The sequence below is a fragment of the Gymnogyps californianus genome, chromosome 12 (genome assembly GCF_018139145.2).
Source record: "Gymnogyps californianus isolate 813 chromosome 12, ASM1813914v2, whole genome shotgun sequence".
Classification (NCBI taxonomy): Eukaryota; Metazoa; Chordata; class Aves; order Accipitriformes; family Cathartidae; genus Gymnogyps; species Gymnogyps californianus.
The window spans coordinates 20,599,138-20,611,292 of NC_059482.1; the positions used below are offsets into that span (position 1 = coordinate 20,599,138).

A 12,155-nucleotide genomic window follows, 5' to 3' on the forward strand; every position below is an offset into this window, starting at 1 on the left:
TAGATGTTGACCCATTCACCTATGAATGCACTCAGGAGAAAGGGCTTTATGCTCTAGGACCTCTAGCAGGAGATAACTTTGTACGCTTTGTACAGGGAGGGGCTCTGGCTGTTGCCAGCTCTCTGTTAAAGAAAGCAAACAAAAATCCCCCCTAACAAAAAAAAAAATCCCTATACTAACTGTGTCTGAATGGGTTACTGCTGTTTTCTTAGAGAAGCAAGTACTCTGATTTGTACATCCTCAAAGGTAAAGCCTACCCCTGGTATTCTCCAAGGTTATGCAGAGAGTTACTAAGTTCTTGCAGAGTTATTTGAGAAGATTAAGTCACCAAATACAGAGCGGGTTTCACACACAGCAGTACCTTCAGTCCCTGGGGATTCAGCTCCTTTCCTGCATAGCTGTGCATGAAGGCCGCAGGGGCTTTGAATCTTGTGCCTGGAAAAGTAGGGGGCAAGATAGTGATTGCTCTTCTATGTAACACATTCCAGGTTGCTGAAAACTGAATTAGGGAACAATCCATGTTAATTATTTCCAGACAGCAGGCTGACAACCCTGTGTCTGTCAGTGTTCTACAGTGTTTTTTCATGAAACAAAGTAAGCTGACATGGTTTTATTTGCTCCTGTGGCTCGGCTGTGTGTTCTTTTTAGACCAGAAATCACTGAAAGATGCTGCAGGTACCTCTCTGGCACATGAAGTAGTACTCTGCAAATAAAAACTGACATAGAAACAGTCAAAACTGTCTCACTGACACCAGCAACAATGTGATATCTTTTTAATCGAGATCCCTGTGATGGTGTTTTCTCCTTCTTGAGAAGGAATGGTACTGATTTACAAACGCTTGGTTTGCCATCTTGCAGTTTTCTACTTTCTAAATCCTTAAACTGTGATAGCCAAATTCTTGGCAGCTGCTGTAGAGACAGCAGAACTAAAGGGGAGCTACTGGTCTGTCTTGTAACTGCCCAGGTACTGCATGGGGCTCCTGCTGCACAGAGTCGTTCAGAAAGATGCAATATGTTATATATTGTGTGAATTTCTAATGTAATTTTTTTTAAAGAATAGTATTTGTGTAAAGGGCAAATTGGCACAGTCACTTTTTGATAGTTTTATGCTATATATAGCAATTTTTTTATACTAGTTTTCTAAAAGATTTTTATTGGCAAAATATTTTGTTGCAGGCTTTCAGTCGGTGTTTTGAATGAGCCGGGGTGGGTGGGAATGATGCCTTATGTTGCAAACAGCATTCTCAGCAGACCTACAGGGCCTTTCATACCTCTCGCAGGAAAAAATCAGTCATAGCTAATCTTATTTGATGTAATGACAGACTCTGCTCCCTGTGCTGCACTGAAACTCACTGACATGACAGGGTCCTGCACGTGTCTCTGGAAAGCTGAGTATGTGGAGACAGTGGCTGTTTGTAAATGAATCAGCCTCAAGTTGAGATGTGTAAGGAGCTTGTCTGTGGTGTTGCTGTATAAAAATAATTCACACTTGAATATTTTTGCCACTGACTAGTCTTGTATGAGACTTTTCAATAAAGTGATTTCAGACTTAATCTGTGTGTGTTTTTAACTCTGACTGAATCTCTGACCCAGTGAAGATCTAATGAACTGTTCATCAGCTTCCTGGCAAGCACCAGGCTGTGGTTTGTGCCTGCTAAATCCTGCTTCTTTCCACTCCCTAGGAGCACAACACTATGGATTTGCTTTCTGTGTATCTTCCTCTTTCCGGTAGGATGGAGAACCCTTGTAGAGTGCTTTGGCAGTGCCTATCTCTTGTGAGGCTAAAACACAATACCAAACCAAGCTATTTGCCAAGCATGTTCTTGCCTAGGGGATCTTAGACCTCTTTCCTGTTACCTACTGTCTTCTTCTGTCCTGAAAAATCCCAAATCAGGGCCTAATCCAGTAAGTCAATAAGACAGTTCAGATCAGAAGGGACATTTGAAGGTCTCTGGTCCAACCCCACTAAAACAGGGCAAGCTTTGAAGTTAGACCTGGTTGCTCAGTGCCTTATTGGGGAAAGCTTTCCCCATCTCCCAGGATGGAGATTGCACTATCAACGCTTGATTGCCCCATTCAACATTTAACCACCTTTGTTGAGAATTCTCATTGGGTATTTTCTTAACTAGTTGAAGTGTCCCTATTGCAGCTTATCTACTGCCTTTTTTTTTTTTTTTTTTTACTGCACAGCTCTGAGAAGAGTGTGGCTCAATGTGTTAGAACACCAATCCTCATTCTTCTCTGAAGGCTGAGACGGGAGGGCCCTCAGGATTTTGTGGGCACAGAAGTGTGATGTGGATGAGTTTACTGGTCTGTGTAATTGCTCACTGGCCAGAGGGGTGGTAATGCCCCCAGGGCTCTCTTTGGCAGCATTGCTCTAAATGAGGTGGTAGTTTTTCCCCTGAATCTGTTATCCTGGCAATATGGGGATTCCTGAGTATAAGTAACGTGGTCCTGTGCCATCTTACAGGTTTTTGGTACTCCCCAGGAGAGATGAGCTGATATTCCTGTCACCCTGCTTTATGTGCCTCTTAGGAGCTTACGTCCCAAGCAGTGCAGGATTGTGTTTTTCTCCTGCAGCTGACCTTTGCTAGAAAAAAAAAAGTGATCAATGTTCACCTTTCTAAAAATACCATTTTTGGCTAGGTCTCAAATTCCTGCATCAAAAGCAAATGAAGCAGAGAACAGAAGCCAAAGGGCATCTTAAAAATCCAAGGGGCATCAGAGTGTGCTGGGAATAAGGGCCTGAGATTGGTGTCAAGTGAAACGCTGCTCTTCCCGTCACTGAGGTCAAAGTCAGTGTTTGTGCTGATCATTCCTGTATCCCATATTGCGTTATGGTGTTCTAATTTGCCCTGCACTGGGAGCTCCTAACTAGGGTAGCAACCTGTGCCTGTGTTGGGCGAGCTTGAGTGACCGTGTTTTAAATAGCTGGCTTTCTTGCCCCAGAGGGATGAGCTGATTGCCTGCCCTGGGTAGGACTGGAAAGGGAAGTGGTTTTTCACAACTGATCCGCACAATTAGCCGGAGATCCAGATGAAGTCCCATGCACACGACCCATGTGGCAGAAGTTGGTATGGAGCGCGCCATCGTCGTACGCCAACCCATTGGCAGTACTAACCTGGAAAGACGCAGAGGCACCGACAGTGGATGAAATGGCACGCCAACTCCAGCAATATCCTACGTTCTGCCCTGGAGGGAAGTCAAAGCAGAGGATCTCAGTAGCAGAGGTGGTGGTTTACTCATCAACAATGACAAGTCCTCAGGGCAAGGCTGTGTGGTGCTAATCCAAGTTGTCATTTGTTCTCTGTATCCAGGGAGACAAATACGAATTCTTGTTCCAAAACATCAGCCATGAGAGTCAACAGATACCAGCTTTGTTACGTGTGGGATTCACCCATGCATTGTAACCTTGACCTACAGCATGTGACGGGACCAGGAAGAAAAATAGTCTCCTCCTGGGCCTTCTGCACATCACGAGGAAGAAACATAGTCTCCTCCTGGGCCTTCTGCACATCACGCGCCACCGGTGGGAGTGACGCCGCTTTGTCAGGCGAGATACTAAACGCTTTCACCACCGTTTCCATTGCTGCGTGTGAGGCCCAGCCGGGAGGTTACCTTGGTGAGTTAGCTGGCTATTTAAAATTGGAGACCCCTCTGCTTCGTTTCTCTGTCCCCTGCAAGTCCTTTGGTGTCCTCTCCATGCTGCCCAGGGGGAACCTTCTGCAGCCACAGTGACCGGAGCAGGTCAGTCTGGGAAGCCTCAAGCAACTCCCTGCTCTGCTCAGTGCGGATAGAGCAGGTTTTGTTTTTTTTATTCAGACCTCTGGCTGCTGCTAAGAGGTGATGTTCATCGCTCCACAACAAGGGCTCCACGTCAGGCGCCTGTTTTCTGTCCTTCAGGGCTTCTCAGCCTCCTTTGGTTTCCTCCTTGAACTGATGGGTCCCCAGTTTGTGTCTTTGCAGAAAAAGCTCCTGAGACCCGCTGGCACTTGCCAGGAGCAGTGGAAAATTATGCACCCAGAACAGAAACAAGGATTTGAAGTTTACCAACAAGGCAAAAGAAGAGAACTGTGGTTTTTTGATTTTATTGCACTAGTGAGTCCTTGTAGTCAAGGCTGATGTGTTTTAAACAAACATGCTTGCGGGTGTGGCACAACTGACTGTACAAGTCTAAACTCAGGTACCTTTTATTATGCAATTAATGTACAAACTTACTGCTTCTACTTTTTGCTTTGGTGAAGGACTTACGAGATGTCAGAGCATGTTCATTGTGAGCTTTCACTTCTTAAATGAAGAGAAGGGTACCCGCTTTTTAAAAAGAGCCATCTTTTTTACATATCATCTGGATTGAAATTATTTCAGTGGTATAGTCTTGGGAACCCCTTTGGCTGTTCAGAATTCCCTTTTTTTGGCCACACTTCTGTCTTTGCACAGGACTAAATCCAGCCACATCTTGGCCAGACCACTTTATTTAAAAGGTCTACAGAGCATTACGATATATTGCAAGTCCGATGATTGCCTAAGTCTTAGCTTTATAAGGACCCTTAGGGAGCTGTCAGATTGTTGCAGACTCTGGTGGCTTAAATTAACCTGCTTTATTTGTGACATATAGATATTTGTGGGCAGGCCAGCAGCCAGCACATCACTGCTAACTGACAGCTCCTGAGGTTGTGCTAAGCTGCTTGTAACTGGGGGGCACTTGGGGGGTGGATGGTGGGGGGGCTCTTCTAGCAGAAGGGGTTTCAAGCTGGAACCAAGCCTGGAGGCTCCAAGGAAAAACATCTGACTTCTAGGACTCTGAAGCAAGCCGTGAGGGTCGAAGCAAGCTGCTGGCTAGAGGGGGGGTAAGAAAAGGGAGCGTAAATTTTGTTGCTATTGTTGGCTGGACTCTGCCTTCTGCCAGAGCCTGGAAAGCTGCACAGATCTGCTGTCAAGGAAGAATTTCCTTTGCTGTCCGTGGGGACCAAGCCCTGAGGGCCAGGGCAAAACCTGGATCCTCTGCTGTGCAGCTTGGAGACAGAGAGATTCTGCTCCGGCGTGGGAGGGAAAATGTCTCACGGCATTTCTGCCTTTGGCCATATGAATGTGCCCTTCTGCTCCGTATGGGCACCCATATTACAAAGCTCGGCTCAGAGAAGCAGGACCTACTAATGTATCAATTTACAGGAGCCTGCCTGAGGAGGGGCAGAGCAGGCAGCTCCTGTGAACTTTCTGCGAAGGAAGCAGAATGGATTTTGTTTTCCAGACCAATTTTTGCTGGTTACATTCATTTCTTGGAAGCGCTGTTGACAGTTCTGCTTGATTTTACGGCTATGCCGCAGCAAGCTGGAAACGAGGGAAAGGAGGGGAATCCCGAGCCAGGCAGCATGCATGCACGGGCCCTGCTCCATAACCGACATCACCACCAGCCAGGAAAGCTGGTTTGGAAGGTGAAAGCACTATTTATTTAAGATACTTACCCCGCAGGTGAATTTCCACATCTCAGTCTCACTGGAAGCAAAGGGGCTGGTGAAATAACTGCAGGAACCACCTTTACGAACTGGGACACAGCTGCAAAGTGCTGCAGTCCCCACGGCGGGCGGCCGAGCCGGGGTGTTTGATTACAGCCCAGCTATCTCCGGGGGCAAACAGAGCTGGTTTGGCCGCGCTGTTAGACCGGAGCCAGGTCAGAGGGGGTTTGCTCGGTCAAATAGCGGCTAACTGCAAGCCGGGAATGAAGAGGCGGTTCAACAGGGGTTGTGAGCGTGTAAAGTTACTGCTGATGATGAAGTGCGGATTTTGGGATATTATATTGGGTAAGTCTCCAAATTTGAGTTGTGCTTTTATAGCCCACTGAACCTTTTGCCAGGGAGGCAAACTTTAACCAGAGGACAAGCAAAGGGCAGGATGAAATCATTCCTTTAATGGCAAAGAAATAGAAAACCAGGAGAGCTGTTCTTTTTTATGAGACCACAGACACAGTTTCAGGCCCAAAACATTCATTCTTTTTGAGAGCTGGCCCAGCGGAGCAAATCTCATTTGCAACTTGGCATTAATACCCAAGTTATCCAGTATTACCGTAACTCCGAGTCAGCAGAGGTCTCAGAGACATAGATAGCTTTCAAAGCTAATAAACTGACCGCTAGATCTTTCAGCTGAAAAATCCAGGGAATTTGTATGTCAGAAAAAAGTTCCTTGGTGTTTTTCTGGGGTAATAAATGGACTTTTCAGTTTAAACATTAAGGTCTAGCAAAAACAAGCAAATGACAAAGTGGTGGGATGCTGAATGCAGATGCCCCAGTGGCTGCAGTGCCGGGAGCACCGCAGGCTGTGCCGGATTCAGCCCATGCCTCGCAGTGCATCCTGCTCAGGGACCAAAGGGGACGCAGGGGCTGTATGGCCTCGTCCAGCTGGGAGGAAAGGGGTACGTGTGATGGGCATCGTGACGTGGAGGGGGTGAGAGGTTTGTCTTCCCAAGCTGCAACGGTGGCTGCAAAAAAGATGAACGATGAGTCAAGTTGCACAAAGTTAACTTAGCAGTGTCATTTCTAAGCAAATTTGAGCTGGTAGAAAGTTTACGCCATGTGAATCCCTTGTGCTGGGCAGCTGAGTTTTCTTTTTCTTCTCCTCTTTTTTTTTAAATCTGATTGCTGGGATGCCAGTGCTGGATTTACTGTTTTATCAAACCGCAGCCTGGGAAAAGAAGCAGCGGCAGCAGATGCTGACATGTCGTGGCTTGGGGCTAGGGGGATTTCACAGCTGATGCTTCTGAACAGCTTTGCGGGTGGGATGTGCTGTGGGCTCGTTCCCACGAGGGTGGTGGGTGGCAGCCCTGCCCGGAGCTGGCAGCCCTCCCAAGGGCACGTGTGGGTGTCTGCGTGGGTCTGGGGGCCGTGCGGATGGGAGAGGTTTGGCAGGGTCTGACCTTGCTTGTGGAAAATGCAAGGAAAGGGAAACTGGAAATATAGGGTATTCACTCCCCAGAAGTTTTCCTGCAGCTGGTTGGGAAGGACGGTGTCAGCATGGCCGGAAAGGCGAGAGCCCATCCTGGGCGCTGCAGTGGGAGCACTGATTCCAAGCTCAGAAGCTGTAATCCAAATTTGCCCTGAGCCCTTTCCAGCACCTGCTGGAGTTTCTGCCAAACTCCCTTTCACAGGGGTTGCTGGAGCAGCTTTCCTGTAAATGCTGCTCTTGTCATGGCATCTCTGGCAGCTGCCCAGGAAATTAAGGTGATTAATGAGCAATAAGATACATGAGAGGGAAGGGCGGCATTTCGTATGAATGGATTACATGTGATTGACACTGCCTGAAGTAACCTATTTGCAAAAACATACCTCATCCCCTGTATTGCGCTTTCACGAAGTTTAAGCGAAAGAGATTTCTCGGGAGCGTGAATAACTGGCAGTATTGCTGGCTGGGGTATAACTAAGATGGCTTAAGGCAGGGTGTTAAAGCAGGCAGCACGCAGCCTCTCCGATATATTGACCTGATCAAGTGTGTAATAGTCAGAAGGTTTTCTCCCCTGAAAACAAAAGCTTTAAACTCTTCCATTTTACATAGAGGTGGAATAAGACCTGTGGAAATTTTTCATTAGAAACAGAAACAGAAACCAGTGTTCGATCAGGGATTTATAGCAGAGCCTCAGACGCAGTGCTCTGACACTGCGGTGAACACTGTAACCTCTGGGATTTTAGGGTGGATTTCTGGTTCCCTTTTTGGCTAGCGCTTCCATCTCCAGGCTGAGAGACATTTCCAGATTTGTGTTTCATCAGAACTGGTTTCTTCCCCTGCATAATTCTGGTTTTGGTGAACTGGTGTTTGTAAGAAGCAAAAAAAGTTCCCAGGCAATGCTGTGGAGGTCTGCAGCAACCACTTGTACCATTTTATAGTTAAGGTGACTGTCATCCTGAGGCTGATATAAGTAAGTTCACATTCCTGACAATATAAATATTTATATAAATAGTTTTCAGGAAGATAGAGAAGCAAGTGTCTGAGAAAAAGATAAAGTTATATAAACAAATGTTATCTGTCTGATGTAACACTCCAAATACCTCATCCACTGAGTAATCTGGATATGACGTAACGGGGAAGCTGGGCGAGAGCTGGCCAAGTGAAATGTTCTCACCCCAAAACAAAGGAAAGCAAATCAAAGGGAGCTGGAATTGCCGGTTCCCAGGCTGCCTGTCCCCTGTGACTTTCCTTGCGCTTTTTTACATCCATTTCCAACAAAAGGCTCTTTTTTTGCCCTTCCTTTAAACAATGTAATGGATACCCCTCTGTCCACGTGCTGGGAAACGGCTCGCTGCAGAGGAAGCGATGCGGCTCCGCTGGAGCAGATCCCCGTTTGCAAGCAGAGCGTGTGCTGCTTTCCCAGTGTTAGGTGAAGAAAATTACAGGGCTTTGAAAGCAATCCCGCAGCTGAAACAATAAAGTCTTACTCTGGTCGAATATCATTGTGGATGAACCATCTTCCCCCCTTTCCTCATGTGAGCAGTCCCAATAGGCCTTGAGTACTGCACTGATAAGGGAAGCGGAAATGCGTGGGATAAAAGTGCTTATTCTGTTAAGGGCTGAATGACTGAGCCTCAAGTTCTCACTCTTTCCGAGGCTAGAAGGTCCCAATGGCCCTGCTTGGTGAAAGAACTAATACTAAGCATTTTCCATATGGAAATATAATTTCCATATTCCTCTGATTCCCTAATACTCAGATACGTCAGGATGATATTTCATGAATTACTTACTACTTTGAAGTTTACATTACATGGAAAAAGCTCAACAAGCAGGGCGGTCCATTTGATCACGCCTTGAAACTGCCGCCTGAATGTTTTTTTTTCTTTTCTGACAGCTCTTACAATAACAAATGGGAATTACATTCTCAATAAACAGTCCACCCTAGGTAATCTGACTGCCGGCCAACTTTGTCTTCGAAATCCTTACAGTGGCCACAGGTAGGCAGCCACCCCATCTATAAGAAGGATTTGACGTGTCCTAGCGATGGACAATGCCTGGTTCAGCAAACAGGGCTTGTCCAGAACGGGGAGCTGAAGGAAAGCCTTTAACAGGGCAGCAAAGATGTAAAAGGCCAAAAGAGGACAAGCCTGAAGAAAATGAACTATCTGAGGAAACTTCCTTGGATTTGGGCTGGAGGATCTGAGGGTGGCAACTGCGGTGGTGTGCAGGGTGCTGGTGTGCCCGGCCCTGCAGCCGCTGATGGCTCTTTGGAGACTGCTTCCACGTACAGCCCTGCTGGTGCCGAGGCAGAAACTAGCTGGGCGTGGGCTGCGTATTTCTTGCTCTCCTTTAGATGAGAAATGCAGCACATTCGTGGAGGGGGAGTAGTGAGATTATTACAGGGAGCTGGGGAATGATGTTGCTTTTTATTAAAAGCGGACGTTTTCTAGGAACGCTTAATTGCCCTTCACCAACGCCACGCGGCCCTTGGATGAAGCTGGTCCCTGCTGTATTTTTAGTCTGGGAAGGGCCGATAGTTTGCTGTGCTTCACTGTCAGGTAATGGTGGTGTGTTCAAACCGGCCTTCGTGGGAGCCACAAGTGCCTTTTTCTTTCTAGCTCTTTTCTCCGCTTTTGGCTATCATAAACCTTAGTTACATCCAGAACCCCTTCAATGCAGGGCACAGGCAAGCATCTTCATGCTGATTCAGGAAGCGCAGTATTGAACTTATCGCAGCCTGCTTGCTCAGGGTGGGACCGCCGAGCCCCACTCCCCAGCCAGCTTACTTCCTAGTGTGACTGCAAACGTAAAAACTTCCTGGCGCAAGCTGGTGCTTGTGTTTCAGTAAATATTAAAAGAAATAGTTGTTTATTTGTTGAAGGAACGGCCCCAAATACGGCCTCCTGGCAGTATCTAATCCGGCTGTCAGAGCTGGAGGGCACTGCCCATGCTTCTAGATATTTTGCGGTTGATACTGGGCCAGGCTGTTACCCAAGCGTATTGTACCGTGAGAGTTGTTTATAATGTTGGCATGTGAACCATCACGAGAGATCGAGCATGGGCAGCAAGTCATTCAGGAGGAGGATGAATACATGATGGCGTTATGTTGTCATAACTCCATCTCCAAAAGTCATTGAGAAAACCTCCTCTTGGCAGGTGGACTCAGAAACAGATGGGACTACTCTGTTAGCCAAAGCTTTTGTATTTTGCCCTAAAAATGGAGCGTCCAGTGCTTTTCTGCCGCCTGCCAGGGCAGGTGAGCGTTGGTGACTGTGGCGGGGGGTGTAGGAGGCAGCTTTGCTGTCAGGGGTGTCGTGATTGCCAGCACAGAGCTTGCCAGCATGACAGAATATGAGTAAGAGCCATAAGCTAGGGCTGGGGAAGGGGATGGGTTAGTAAGCCAGTATCACCCATATGGCCATTTTCCAAAATCCCAGATGGCTGCCTGCAGGGACTTTTTCCCCAGCCGGTTCAGGACCGTGACCTGCGGCAAGTTGTAATTCCAACCAAATGCCTCCGGCACCTATCGATAATTTATCTCCCCGATTCCTGAATATCCTAGCAACAACATTAGTCCCGGCAATACGCGGTTGGTGCAGCCACGTCAGCCCGGCTGACCCTGCTCGGGGGCCCTGCAGGCGCCTGAGTGCTTTTCACCAGGCTTCATGCCCTCTCCTGGTCTCACTCCACTGCTCCCAAAACCGACAGCCCCGGTGTCCTCCAGCCTGCTGGCTCTTTGGGACAAAGATGTGCCCACTCCTCTCAGGAGCGGTTCTTTGGATACCCACATCTCCCTGCTGCAGTCAAAGCCTTTATGTAATTTATGTTTGCGTGGCCATTAAAGGGTGTGCCCTGTAATGCTATAAAATAAACAACTCTGGATTTTTTTTTTACATGTTTGAGACTAATAGCTAGAAATGCTTCACAGCCATAAAGAATATGTAACGGGACAGGAGCGTTACACTGAGAATCTATCTGCTGGAGGTGTGTCCTGGTTTCAGCTGGGATAGAGTTAATTTTCTTCTTAGTAGCTGGTACAGTGCTGTGTTTTGGATTTAGTGTGAGAATACTGTTGATAACACACTGATGTTTTAGTTGTTGCTAAGTAGCGCTTATCTTAAGCCAAGGACTTTTCAGTTTCCCATGCTCTGCCAGCAAGCAGGTGTGCAAGAAGCTGGGAGGGAGCACGGCCGGGGCAGCTGACCCGAACTAGCCAAAGGGGTATTCCATACCATGGGACGTCATGCCCAGTATATAAACAGGGGGAGTTGGCCGGGAGGGGCGGATCGCGGCTCTGGCATCGGTCAGCGGGTGGTGAGCAATTGCATTGTGCATCACTTGTCTTTTCTTGGGTGTTATTTCTCTTTTTCTTGTTATATTCCTTTTCATTGCAATTATTATTATTATACTATTATTCTTAGCTAGTAGTGTATTTTATTTTACTTTAGTTATTAAACTGTTCTTATCTCAACCCACAAGTTTTACTTTTTTTCCTCCTCCCCCCCCCACTAGGAAGGGGAAGGGGGAAGCGGCTGCGTGGTGCTGAGTTGCTGGCTGGGGTTAAACCACGACAAGGTGGAATGGTTTTCAAGTCTATAATGGGCTTCTGGAGTCACTTGCCATAATCCTGGAGGCAAAGGTGAAGCAGTAAATCTGTGACTCAGAGTGTGCACCTGGTAGAGAAACCCTCAGAAACATTACTGCAAGGCACCAGATTTATTCTGGAGACAGCAGGTGATACGCATTGGGCAAATCCCTCTAAAATTGCCCAGAAACGAAGGGAACCGGAACAACCCATGGATGCAACCCAGAAGCACTCTTTTCTCTGCCAGGAAGAAAACCAGAGATTCAGGTAGTTTATCTAGTTGCAATTTAAGATTTCTGTATTTCTGCAGTCATGGATGCAAGCTTTATTCTGCTATTTAATATAGCCACTCTTCACAAATCTGAAGTGACACCTGAAGAAAACTGCTGGTAGATCAGCTGGGAGCCTTGCATCCCGGTACCCGACATCCCACCCGATGCTCGTGCTTCCTGCATGCCCATCATGAGAAATGGACTTCTACCATGTGAGAGTCAGTGCTAAGGAACCCAAGGAAAAAACCTCTTCTTTTGAGACAGAGCTTGCTACAATGAATTCAGACAATCTGGGTGGCCTGAGTCCTTTGCAGTTATAAGTATAGCATGGTTTCATTTAACAGCTCTATTTCTGCCATTTTCAT

At 47.1% G+C, this 12,155-nt stretch overlaps 1 protein-coding gene across 1 annotated transcript in view; it reads left to right on the plus strand.

The window, feature by feature from the left end:
* The window catches only part of OSGIN1 (oxidative stress induced growth inhibitor 1), a 30,072-nt gene extending 28,519 nt beyond the window's left edge, over nucleotides 1–1,553 (plus strand). The window contains 1 exon segment of the mRNA XM_050904116.1: nucleotides 1–1,553. Within this exon segment, the coding sequence (XP_050760073.1) occupies nucleotides 1–155 (155 nt within the window). The 3' untranslated portion in view covers nucleotides 156–1,553.
* Nucleotides 1,554–12,155: the final 10,602 nt, after the last annotated feature.